The sequence below is a fragment of the Volvox carteri genome, assembly GCF_000143455.1.
Source record: "Volvox carteri f. nagariensis unplaced genomic scaffold VOLCAscaffold_18, whole genome shotgun sequence".
Classification (NCBI taxonomy): Eukaryota; Viridiplantae; Chlorophyta; class Chlorophyceae; order Chlamydomonadales; family Volvocaceae; genus Volvox; species Volvox carteri.
Genome location: NW_003307561.1, coordinates 1,772,382 through 1,784,793, shown reverse-complemented (window position 1 = coordinate 1,784,793; position 12,412 = coordinate 1,772,382). Strand labels below are relative to the sequence as shown.

Here is a 12,412-nt window from a genome sequence, read left to right as displayed (position 1 = left end):
ACATCATCCCGAGGTCGCCGCCTTCAAGAACGCCTACTGGTCAGTTCTGCTTCTTGTACACTCTTTCCTTGGCAGCAACTTCACTCGTTCGTGGTTCGTCTTTCCCCTTCCCCCCCCCCCAACCCCACCCTCACCCTCCTATGTTACCCCTTCCCTTCAGGTCACGTTCTCCTACAACACGGGCCCACTGGCCTGGTCCATCCTCACCTTCAGGAACTCCCTTGTGTTTCATGACTTGGACAAGGTGGGAGGGGAGGGGGGACGGGGGTTGGGGGGGTATGACGTGTGTGACGGAGTGCTATGACCAGAACTGCACGACATGCATGCATACATACACAGGGTTTGGCACTACTGGTAAGGCGCGACCATTGCCCCCGGGATCGATACCCATTAGGGTCAAAGTCCTTCCGATGTGGAAGGCATTGCGCCCCTAGTTGATGGACGGTGGTGACCTGGGATAAAGTTAACCTGTGAGCCGACCAGGAACGGAGTTGGGCCGCTGTCGACCCGGCAGATTCCGTTGGATGCTGGTGGTGGGTGCGGAACCTGAGCGATCCACTGAGAAGTTGACTAGGGTGACTGGATGAGGGTGCCCCGAAATACCGGGGAAGGCAGGGTTTCGCAGGGTAGCTGCCACGGGCGAAGATACACCCCCCTGTTTCACACATCATACATACATACATACATCCTCAACACCATCTTGCCAGCGCTAATAGCTGTAACAGTGTAGCCAGGATGGCAAGCAAAGCACAACGCACACACAACACACACACACACAGACGCGGGCAGACGGGGTCTTTCTCTTCTGCGGATCCAAAAGCCCGGCACCTCTACAAGCCATTCGGCTCGCTGGTGACATAAGAGGGCCACTTGGGGAGGCGCCGTCGTTGGTGCCGTTCCGCCCGTCCATATCCCCGTATGGCATGATACATGGGATTCTTTGCATTTTGCATTTAACTTCCCCCAACTAACCTTTTCTTTTCTCTGCCCCCTGCCCCCCTTCCCCCCGCGCACAAATTTATATACGCATCATACATACATACATATACACATACATACATACAGGTGACCAGTTTGTTCCTGCATCTGGTGCCTGCCCTGGTGTCCTGGTCGCTAAGGTGTGTGTCGCAAGGGGGGTGTTGAGGGAGGGGGTGATGGGGGGGTGGGGGGACAAAGTAAAGCTAGGAACAAAAAACTGGTGGTGAAAAAAGGAATGAAGGAGGGTGAGGGTGAGGGCGAGGCCGCAAAACGCGCACGACTCTCACTACTCCCCTCATTCCACCAACACACCACCACACACACACACACCATCCGCAGCCAACGCCTCCATACCCCCGTGGGGAAACAACCACACTGATTTGAACTTTGACAGTTAAGTTGTCGCAACTCCCCTTCATTACCTCCCAACCCCCAACCTCCCAACCCCCAACCCCCAACCACTCCCACTTCAGGTGGCATGGCGACCCGGGCCGCTTCGGGCCCCCGGGGGAAGCAACTCCGGAAGAAAGGTCGGGAGGGGCTGCAGAGCTGTATGGCACCATTTCCTTTGGTGTACGTGTGTGTTTATTGAATGTCTTGCCGGGCCTGATACTGGCCAGGGGCTAATGCCCAGCCCCACGAAAAAGACCGCCGAAGAACTCCCAGTTTCTTTCCTTGACGTGCTGGAGGGAGGGGAGGGGGAAAGGCGAACCACACACGATTGAAGCTGCTGCCACGGCAAGAGAGGAGGAGGGGAGGAGGAAGGGAGGGAGGGGAAGGGGAAGGGGAAGGGGAGGGGGAAGGGGAGGGGGAAGGGGAGGAGAAAGGGGAAGGGGGGGATAAGCCGCCTGTGATCTCGAGAAATGGAAAGGCGCGAGCGGGGAATGTCGGTCAGGGCTGTGGCCGTGGTTGAGACACGAGGGGGGGAGGCCGGGTAGGAGGTCGCGATCCTTTCCGCCCCCTCGGATATCCCCTTGGGTCGATTAGGACTATTGCGCGCAGCACCCCCCCTCTCTCGGGCCGTTTTCCTTTCCTCCGATGGCGGTGCCTGCCCCGTTGATTCCCTGTATTGCCGCCACCACGACCACCGTCATCGCCACAACTACTGCCACCAAATTCACAATGGCTTCACATTTTTCTCCGCCCACTCTGAGCCCTAAGGTCCCCTCCGCCCAGGCACAGCCGTTTGTTTCACTCCAGCTTTCACGCAGCGCGTGTAATGCGGTAATATGCCACTTCCTTTTGGGCCCCTGTTATGATCGAACTGTTAACCCTGGCGTGCACAATGTTATTGCCACTACGCTCTAACCAGCTGAGCTAGGAGGCCCAGATTGCTTTATTCTCTGCTCACACACACACACACACACACACACACAACATACAACCTCTGGAGCTCCTCTCTCCCCCCCTTTCCCCCCGGCCCCGTTTGCCCGCAGAGCCCGGTGGCATTCTGCGGGTTTCGGTCCCAACGTGCTGCTGCCCATGGTGTTCTACGTGGCCTGGGCCCTGGCCTACTACCTGAAGATATTCGTGTTCTCTAGGTGGGGGGGGCGGGGGAGGAGTGTTGCGTGCGGTGTATGACGGGGGAAGGGAAGGGGAAGGGTTTGGGGATGAGTCGCAGTGCACCGGGAAACGGGAAAGACGTTGTTGAAGTTACGAATCTGGGAGTGGGCAAAGACCTGCGGAGCATGGTAGTACTTGGATTAGTACGATATTGATCTAATTCGGACAGCCGTCGTCCCTCGACTGCTGGCCCTTGGGGCCCCACCTCATCAGGGCTCCAGGTATGGGCCCCGCTAGGTTACACTTTTGGAGAGTAACGCACCTCCGGATGGTGGTGCACACACACTCGCACACTCGCATATTATTATTAGAACGTTTATGGGTTCTTTCCCGCGATTGCTTTTGATTTAAGCACAACAATATAATATAGCCCAAATGTCCATTTGCATCCCCATGCGCACACTCCCAACCTTCTCAGGGCCAAGATCCAGCAACGCGGATATCGCACGCTCTTCAATTACGTGACCACCCAGAAAAAGGTAGTGCAGTACGGCAAATCAGACCGGTACGGCGCACCGGAGGACCGGACTCGGCTATAGTGTATATTGAAAACGTTAGCGGCGTCGTGGCTCCTGGGGGGGAAATGCTAAGAAACGAAGCGGCGAATACGCCTCTTATAACCCGCAACATTGTTTTGGGTATGCATACCTGAATCTGCATAAATACACACGCATATAACGTGTATGCTTGTATGTATGCGTGCAAATGTGTGTGGTGAAAAGGATTGAGCTTCGAGTAGGGTACGAGCAAGTTCACCGAAGGGATTAGTCCAGCGACGGTGTGCGTAGGTGTGTACGGCATGGGAACATCGCTTAGGTGATCGGAGGGCGGTATCGAACAGAAGCATTGCGTGGGAGCCCGCGCGTTGCAAAGGGAGGGTGGGTCAGCTGCATTCCGCTAACCGCCTAAGGCCGTAATGCCCCACAACCCCCCGAAGGGCACCCGAACACGCCACATGCTGTCCACATAGCTCACCCCGTACCTTCCCCTATGCGGTTTTGTTCTTCAGTTCGTAGTAGTGTTTGATATCATCAACATCTTCATTTCGATCAACAGCACGATTCCCGGCCCTTAAAACCAAAACCCGCAGGGCACCTTCCACGCCATCGCCCGCCGCATCCCGCCGCCCCTCCAGCCGCCCGTGTACCTGTTCCTGCACCTGTGCTTCTGCGCCACCACGTTCGCCGTGGCGATGCTGTGCTGGCACAGGTGCGTGCGGGCTGTGCAAGAGTTCCTGAGGTTGTGAGGTGAACAGAAGACGTCTGGCTCGGACTTCATAGACCGTGCGGGGTGGGGTGGGGGAGAGGGCGGAACCGGTTGATGTGGGGCAAAGGAGGGGGCCCCTTGGGCCCCTACTGTCTTGGTGTCGTACAGGTTCACAAGTGCAGTGGGGGGGGAGTGGGATAGCGGTTGTGGAAATGGTGACGCGGCTGGGGACGCTGGCACGTGGCAGCGTTTCGTTCCCGTCTTGCGCCCGTGTCCAGTCATAGGAGAGAAGCGAGTGGCCGCAAGGAGGGCCCTGTAAACGCACGGTCGAGCATATCCCCCCGTTGGGCACAGCATCAGGGTTTTTCGCGACAGGGAAAGTGGACTTGAATGTTTGTACATAGTTATTGGTAGGTGGTGTTTGTGCTACTACTCCGTTGCCGCCCTGCATTTCGCCATGCGTTTTAAGTTGACCCATACCTCTTGTGATGTTGCATGCTTGTCCGGAACGGCACATTGCAGCTTTTGGGCTCACACAGCATTGCTGGCGGCGGTTGCTAGTGCATCCATTTGGCACGGCGGCAGCTACTATTTCGAGGTCTTTGCCCGCCGGTGCGTTTCTGAGTAACGCTTTCGACGGTTTGCCGTAGCTTCCCATGCGTACACCGTTCCTACTTTGCTCACAGCGTGTATACCGGACATCAAGCAACGATGTACTTAAGGGCAGGGTTTGCATGGCAGGCAGAGCAATCGTTTGGTTTAACCCTATTGAGGACCACCATCAGTTTTACAATCCTTGCGCACTAAAGACGGTTCGCTCCATCCTTCGTGCTTCTGCCTTACCCCATTCTAGGTACCATGAGCAGTTGCTGCCATCAGCATCGCCTCGGAAGGAAGCTTAGGTGTGGAAAGCAGCAAAGGGGTTTTGGGAATGTCCAATGGTGCGTTACGCGGTGTGGCCAATTTTATATCGCCCGGTTACAACCATTCTGGCAAATTCTATTTTGTACGTCCGTTGCAGTAGCTCTTTCATTTTATGTAATGATTGAAAGCACTGGCATCTCTGCACACGCCCCTATCGCCATCATAGTTTTGCCACGAAACGTATGCGATAGTACACTGTTTCATGTAGCATCATCGATTTGGAAGGAACAGCTGGCAAGTAGGTTTCTAAAACACAGAAGGTGGACTATGTTAAGCACCACCTACACATATCACAACTCCATTCTCCTTCGCGCCCGATTTTGAATAATCCGTTAATGGCATAAATAACATATACGTGACTTCGATACCTTGCTACCACAAATACTACTTATTCATTTCGTTCGCAGCGGCTCGCGTGACCCGTGGCCGCGTGCACATCACATGAGGGGAAAACTGCGAGCCTGTGACGTTTCTACCGAACAGGAGTACCAGCACCTCCAGTAAAAGCAGCGTAAGTTCACACACATTATTTTTTATAGACGGCATAATGCGCAAACCCCCATTAGCCACAATACTGACCACCTACAAAAAGCAGCAGCCTCCACGCCAGTAACCAGATCCGGGCAAGTGACAAACTAGTCCGTTCAAAAATGCGCGGTGTTCTGTAAATGCGCAGGTATGGTTAACACCACCAATGGACTTGGTTGAAACAAGCGAATGCGACAAACAAACCATGCAAACGTTGTTGACGACACATGTTGCACCGGACGTTTCGTCACAATAGCGGGCGCAGTGAGCACAGCGCAAGATGTACGAGCGGTCCAAAACGACCGACTGATTGCGCGAAAATTATACTAACATATGACTGGATCTGTGCATATCAGAAGGAAATATTGCACGCCACCGCCTTGATTTCCCAACAGAGTACTAAGCTTTTACTAGGTCATCAGGTCATAGCGTACTGCCAGGTAATGTCTCTGGCCGACGACCTAACTGGCGCAAAGCCATTTCTCACTGCATAAGCGCAATCACTGCACCACAGTACAAGCGTAAAAGTCCTTCCACATTGTCCCTCCAGTTCACTGGCAACGCCCCCTTGCCCTGTATCCTAAACATCAACCCTAGACCACCGAAGCCCCTTTTCAAATACCCTCGCCTTGCATGTTGGACAGTTCGTCGTCCCATTCGGCATGAGGACTTGAGCTCGCATCATCCTGCTCGTAGTCGCTTTCGCACGAAGAAGCCTCCGCACAGTCGCCGTCCTTGTCCATCTTCGCCAGTAGTGCGGCCGAGTCCTCCGTCATGCAAGCGTCCTCGTCAATGGAGTCACACTCCTCGCTTTCAGAATCGTGCATACAATGCTGCTGCTGCCGCAAAGCGAGAAGATAGCTGTCCATTGGGCTGAATGCCAGCCCGCGAGGTACAGGCGCCTTGTCGGGAATCGCCGACGGCACCTGGCCCATAGAGGCCGCAGCGGATGATGACGCAGGCAGCTTAGGAAGAGGGATGTCCAGCGTGGTTGCAGCCAACAGCAGCGTAACTTTGTAAGGGTCCGCATCCGCTGGAGGACGGCGGTCGATGTAGTAACCACCTTGCTGCATGTAGGTGAGGCTTGGCACAACTATGGAGGCACTAGCCGTGCCTACGGCATGCGTGAACGACGATACGTGCAGAGCAGCAAGCCTGTCTAGCTTCCCGTCATTATATGCAAACTGATGCTGAATATGTGTAGCTTGCAGCCTTGCGAGTTGTTGCTCTATCGCGCCTAGACCGCTTGGCGCATGCCGAGTTGCTGCAGTGCTGAACTTGAAGTAGCAGCCTAGCGGGCGCTCCTGCGGCAAGGCGTCCGGATCCCAAGACACAGACGCGCCGTTATCTTCTGCAACACGCTGCAATAGATAACGGCTGGTCCAAAGGTCATCGCCTAGGTCCACGCCAGCGGAGGGACCGATCTTGTATGAGTGCAAGCCTTCAAGGCTGTGCACGTCGGCGCCCGTAACCTTGATGCCCGCGTAAAGACAACAACGTAAATGGGAATCAGCGACAAGGCGGGCTGTTTTCTGCCTCGACGCCGCACCTGTTGGAAATAATAGGGATAAGAAAAACGGAGGTCAGTAAGAGAAGAACGTGCACCAAATAATCCTCGTTATACAAATGACCGAACAACTTACTTTGTTCCACAACAGCTGGACGGTGTACATCTGTGTGCGCGCGCCTAGCGGGGTTGGCCGCCATGGAGCTAGACGCCTTGTTAGCGTGGCCGCTCTTGCTCACTCCACCGCGCGCCGTGCTACCGCTAAGGTTCTTGTTATGGCGGCTGCTGCTCGTGCTGCTGCTTCGCGACGACGAGCGACGAGGGCCCAAAGGTACCACAGTTGGATAGGCCGGGTGAATTATGGCATACTCCTGCTCGGCCGCAAAGACCGGCTTCTCCTGCTCTGCTACCTTCAGCACATTCTCGCAAGCCACGCGACTGTTCGACTCGCTGGGCTGCAAGACCGTGGCCGTTATGAGGGTGGGGTCCGCGGCAACCTGAAAAATGAACAAAAGCCTCAGCCCCAATTAGTGAACACGATATTTCAAAACCATGATCACAATAAATTCAGCTTGCTCAGAAAGCCGCCCTGCAACGGAGGTAAAGCTCGCACCTGGCAAGCGTAAAAGGTATCGCAGAGTACCAGGATGTGGTCACCCCCGCGGAAAGGATCCCTGAAGATCTTGCGCGGCTTCAGAAAAAGTTCGTGATTAGGCTCGGCCAACTCGTTGCCAGGGTTGCTCTCCACCACCATGACAGGAGCCTCCTCCGGGCAATTTGGCTTCGTCTCCAGGACCTTGGTCTTGCTCCGCAGCTGGCCTGTGCCACCCATCAGCCAAATATACTCTGCCATGACCTGCAAGCGCCACAGCGGGCTGGTGTTGAAAAAGAACCACCCGCACGACCTCACGTTCCTGAGCTCCTCCACACCTGCGACGTGACCTCCGGCGCGCGCAGATAAGCCGGAAGGGTACAAGTCTCTGTCGCACTGTGGTTTGAGGAGTCATCCGCGTAGCCGCCACCAGGAGGCATAAAGGCAGCAGCGGTGAAATCCATGGCTGACGGTAGGATATAATTAACGGTTGTCAGAATTTCTCGAGCGGTAAGCTGCACACAAGGCTAGGTAAAGTGTAATCTATTTACAAGCGACAATTGGTGTTGGTGACAAAAGGTGCCAAACGGGCCGTACTTGAATACTCCACAGTACGGGTGCGCTAGCTCCTTTCCGTTATATTGCTTTTCCTTTGCGTGATGGATTTCATTATTATTAGGCCCAGTGCAAGATTCATCGTACTGAAACGCTTTGGTTGACATTCTTCATGTTCAATCCCCCAATTTTGCATATAGTGCTATGTTTCAACGACGTTTTTTTACGCAGGTGGCAGGCGCGAACCCCTTATGGCATCTCTCCCAACACGGCAGAAGGTGTCCTAGGCTGCGAACTGCTTATTCCTAAAGCTGCGCTTACTGTCGGCGGGATTTTTGTCGCCAGGTTCAGTGATTTTGGCTTTTTATGCAGGCCGTGCAGCCATGCGTAAGGGCCACGAGCGAGGAACCATATGTATGCTTGCACACTGTACGGGTTTTTAGTGCGCCGACGGGCTCTTGCGTAACCCGTCACATCACCACCTTATGTCCATCAATTCCGTGACCTTAAAAGCTCCGGTGCCGCGCACAGCAAAAATGCACTAAACCTTCCAAATCCATCCATGGACACACAGCAGCCATACTGTCCATGTCATTCAGCCCGGAAACCTGGCATTAGCCAATGCACGTTTTGCAACAAATCCGCGACGCTATCACACCGTCGTTTTGTTGCACTTGCACTCTGCCAAATGCCTAGCAGCACGCACTCCTGATCCACACGCACCCACACCCACCGTGCGGCCGTGGGAAAATCCAAACCGAAAAACGCCAATAAACTTCCCGTCTTCCAAGCCGCCCCCATAGGTCGCCGTTTTCTGCGGCTTTTGCTGTCCTTGGCACCTATCCACCACCACCCAAACAACCTCCGATGCCGCACGCAAGGCCACTTGCCTTTTCCCTACAACCAAAGCACAGCAAGCAGCAACACCTGCGTCCCGGCCCCAAAGCCACGCACCCGAAGCAACGCAATACCTCCCCCCCTTCAGGTTCAGGCTGCTCCACCGGGCTGTCCCCACCGGGGCAAGAAAACACTGTTCACATAAGCACCACAAAAAACAGCATCAGCATCAATATCAGCATCAGCAGCTTTCCTTGGAAGAGAGGGGCATAAGGGGCTGACAAAGAAAGAAACGCCGACAATTGGAAGAGGGAGATGGAAGCTTCCAGGTAGAGGAGGGGGGTTAAGAACACACGAAATCCGCATGAGTACGTATGTGTGTTGGTTAGGGAAGGGGAAGAGTAAAGAGGATTCCAAACGGATCCCAAAAGAACACGTGTAAAGCGCAACCCAAAAGGGAGGTTGGCCAGAGAAAAAGGAAAGAGAATCGCCTCGCGAATCCGACCACACGGACGACTTCCTCGGGGCGAACGGCACAGGTGTGTTTTGGGGGATAAAGGGATATGGCGGGAACATGTCTGTTAGTAGGTGCAAACATCAGCATGCGTGCTAGCGAGCGTATACATATTTTTTGTCGGCCAGCAACATCTTCCCATCCCCCGCGCCCCGGACGTTCTCGGGGCAAACGACCGAGTGAGCTTCCATAACACGTGCAGTGAGAGATCCATCCCGTATTGCCGTACTAGTTCGTACATACATACCCCGTTCGCCAACCTGCCATGTGTTTCATATGCCATGCCCCATTCGACTGCTACACCGTACATGCCGTACAACAAATACGCATCCGAGAATACAATCCTGCCCTCTTTCGCGGCGCAGATTCACCCGTTAATGATTCTTGGACGCAATACAAACGCACAACACATGTTTGCGCTTCTCTTCTCCTGTACTGTCCAAGCTGCATGTAACAGTAAGTTCTCAAGTAAGCTCAAAAAAGGTAGTAATCCTGGTAATCTGTACAACACCCTTCACGACAACCCACCATATCTCACTCCGCCAACATCCAAAAACACAGCACACCCGTCACACAGCACACCCGTCTCACAGCACACTCCCCTCCTCCCCTCCCTCCTCCCCTCCCTCCTCCCCTCCACACACATAAACACGTGCTGGCTGGCTACTAGCCAGGGCTCGATTGCGTCTGCAGACAGCCACCGGGGTTGCTTGCCCACCTCCCAACCTCCTCTCACCTCCCTCTCTGCTCGTCTCCTTTTTATGATAAAAAAGGGTAAAGGAGGAGGAACCGTCACTACCGCCCGAACGACAAACCAACATCGCTCCGCTCCGCTCTGCATCATCCCGCCATCACCTTATGGGGCATCACGTCCGAACCCCTCATCCTTTCCCCCCCCCACACACACACCCCTTCCTCGCTCGTGTGAGGTGTGGGGAGTCCACCTCCCTCACACCATTGTGCTCACCCACCAACCAACAACCAACAACGAAATACCCAACAACGAGGGGAGAGGGAAACGGGGAGAAAGAGCAGTTTAAGTCTGAAGTCATAGGCGGGAGGAGACCCCAGACCCTCACCTGGCGGTAGGGCCCCCCGGCGGGAGGAGGGAAAAAACGTAGAGTGCGTCGTTGTGTGTATATGCGTGGTGGTGGTGGTAGAGGGGAGAAACTACGGGAAATGTACGAGAGAGGAGTACTGCAAGATACCCATTATTCTGGGGGGAAGGGAAAAGCCTCTGTTCCCCCCCCTCCTCCTCCTCCTCCTCCACCTCCTCCTCTCGCAAATCTACTTTCTTTTTTCTGCACATAAAACCACTCAAAGACTATTCTTTCGAAAACTCCCATTCTTTTGATAACTCCCAAAGCGTACCGAAAAACTTGGTCAGTAAGGTCAGCAAATGGACTGTTACACCCCTTACTGTACTGTACAATATGGCAGTACGGGCCGTACGTACGGCCGCACAAACTACGTTTAAGGACGATTGCCGCCGCCGCAGCCGCCGCCAATCTATCTAGGGTCGCGCCAGCAGGCTTTTATACGTGAGGCAAGCCATCGCCGCCATCACCAGGGCTGGTATCACTCGCATCAGCCACAGCCGTAGCTCGTGAAGCTGCTGTAGCTGCACCTGCGCGGCGGCAGCTGCCGCCGCTGCTGCCGCGGCGGCGGTGCCGCCGCCCCGAGCCCCCGCCGCCCGACCTAACGACGGCCCCAGCCGGCACGCCGCCGCCGCCGCCAGCGCTAACGCTAACGCCGCTGCCAGCAGACGGCCGGCAGCGCCGCTACGGCCGGCAGCCGCCGCTTCTGCGGCAGTGGCGGCTCCGCTGACGCCGCCATCCTCTTCTTCGCCTTCTCCTTCCTCCCCCCCTTCCCCCTCCTGTCCTGCCCCACCTTCGCCCTGACGCTCCCGTCCCCGCCGCCGCTGCCGGTCCGGCGCCAGGGTAACAGGATGGCGATGCAGTGCCGCGGCCGCTGCTGCTGCTGCTGCGGCAGCTTCCCGAGCCGCTATAGCGCCAGAGATGCAATCCGGCAGGTCCTCTAACCGGCACACCTGGTATGGGGGAATCATATGCGCGAAAGCGGGAAGTGAAAGGGGATCTTCCGGAAGGTGTCGTATGCGTTGTGATGTCATCAACCCGGTGTGGGCGAGGAAAGCCAAGGCTGAGGCGGGTTTTGGTAGGTGTGGTGGTTGCACGTGTGGTGGAGGTCAAAAGAGTCCAGAGAGGGGGATACCTCGTAGTGTCAGGGTGAGAGGGTGAGAGGGGGCCCCCTCCTCTTCCCCTTCCTCCTCCCCCCACCCCCCTCCCCCCAATGTGGTTCCCTGACCGAAATGCCTCTTTCCTTAGTCCGCGCAGGTGAACACGCTTTCAACACAACTGAACTCTGTCCTGCTTTTCCTTTTGCTTTTGCTTTGCCACAAACCCCCTGGAGGGCCGCCCCAACACACGTACACAAACACACACGTACATTGACTTTCTGCCGTGTCTCATTCGACAGCAGGTTCAGCACCGCCCCCACACTCATCCGCAGTCCTCGGGGCAGGTCGACCAGGTACATCGCCTGGGCGGGCGCACACGCGGGGGGTGAGTGTGAGGAGGGTGGTGGTTGTGGTAGGGGGCGGGGGAAGGGGGATGGAAAAGCTAAATATGGAAAGCGCCCAGATAGGCCACACTAACTTTGCTGTCTGTCAGCTATATTAGCTCCTGCCCTGATAACATTGGCGACAGCCGATTTAGAACGGTGGTGGTGTGCGCAATGTCCGCACATGGTCGCTATCAATCCTCCTACCGGACACCGCTATATCCGCCCATATCCGCGTGTTCACGCAGCCCCCCACCCCGCCCGTTGCCCCCAGCCCTGTATGCCTCACCTCCCAGCTAAAAGGCGCCCTGCTAGATGGTTTAAAATGCGCCGCCTAAGGTTAAAAGGAAAACTCCTTCCTTTCCCCCCTTCACCGCAAAACCCCCGCACATTCCCACCAACCCCTCACTCACCCGCAATCGGCCCGGATAATGCCGCTGAACCAGACGAGCAAACTCGCGAAACAGTGGTAGCATCCGTACCGCCTGTCGTACATTCGACCCGGACCCAACCACCACCACCCGGATCCGGTCGTCCAGCCGGCCCGCTACACCGCCGCCGCTACTGCCGCCACCGAGACCGCCGCCAGCAGCAGCAATAGCAGCGGCAGCGGCGGCAGCGGTGGTTT

The 12,412-nt window shown here is 55.7% G+C and overlaps 3 protein-coding genes across 3 annotated transcripts in view; 1 reads left to right on the top strand and 2 right to left on the bottom strand.

Annotated features, from left to right (window-relative positions):
- The window catches only part of VOLCADRAFT_90892 (uncharacterized protein), a gene marked incomplete at both ends in the record, with an annotated part of 8,781 nt that extends 4,132 nt beyond the window's left edge, over positions 1-4,649 (top strand). The window contains 8 exons of the mRNA XM_002950429.1: positions 161-244; positions 1,066-1,118; positions 1,452-1,508; positions 2,415-2,519; positions 2,960-3,020; positions 3,677-3,750; positions 4,270-4,359; positions 4,601-4,649. Coding sequence (XP_002950475.1) covers positions 161-244; positions 1,066-1,118; positions 1,452-1,508; positions 2,415-2,519; positions 2,960-3,020; positions 3,677-3,750; positions 4,270-4,359; positions 4,601-4,649 — 573 coding nt within the window. The remainder of the gene's footprint in view (positions 1-160; positions 245-1,065; positions 1,119-1,451; positions 1,509-2,414; positions 2,520-2,959; positions 3,021-3,676; positions 3,751-4,269; positions 4,360-4,600) is intronic.
- Positions 4,650-4,755: 106 nt separating this feature from the next.
- VOLCADRAFT_104729 (uncharacterized protein) lies at positions 4,756-7,795 on the bottom strand. Its single transcript, XM_002950306.1, has 4 exons — positions 7,637-7,795; positions 7,320-7,562; positions 6,843-7,161; positions 4,756-6,748 (listed from the first exon to the last, which is right to left on the bottom strand). Exons 1-4 carry the CDS (start codon positions 7,760-7,762, stop codon positions 5,814-5,816), a joined length of 1,623 nt encoding a protein of 540 aa, XP_002950352.1. The 5' UTR covers positions 7,763-7,795; the 3' UTR covers positions 4,756-5,813.
- A 2,922-nt stretch (positions 7,796-10,717) lies between these two features.
- VOLCADRAFT_117584 (uncharacterized protein) overlaps positions 10,718-12,412 on the bottom strand; it is a gene marked incomplete at both ends in the record, with an annotated part of 4,859 nt that continues 3,164 nt past the window's right edge. Inside the window, 3 exons of the mRNA XM_002950305.1 lie at positions 10,718-11,254; positions 11,671-11,763; positions 12,198-12,348. Of these exons, the coding sequence (XP_002950351.1) occupies positions 10,718-11,254; positions 11,671-11,763; positions 12,198-12,348 (781 nt within the window). The remainder of the gene's footprint in view (positions 11,255-11,670; positions 11,764-12,197; positions 12,349-12,412) is intronic.

Coding starts and splice junctions, on each gene's coding strand:
- VOLCADRAFT_104729 (XM_002950306.1), bottom strand. CDS start 7,762: ATGGATTTCACCGCTGCTGCCTTTATGCCTCCTGGTGGCGGCTACGCG. Junction 7,563..7,636: donor CGCCGGAGGTCACGTCGCAG/GTGTGGAGGAGC, acceptor TGGCGCTTGCAG/GTCATGGCAGAGTATATTTG. Junction 6,749..6,842: donor TCCAGCTGTTGTGGAACAAA/GTAAGTTGTTCG, acceptor TATTTCCAACAG/GTGCGGCGTCGAGGCAGAAA.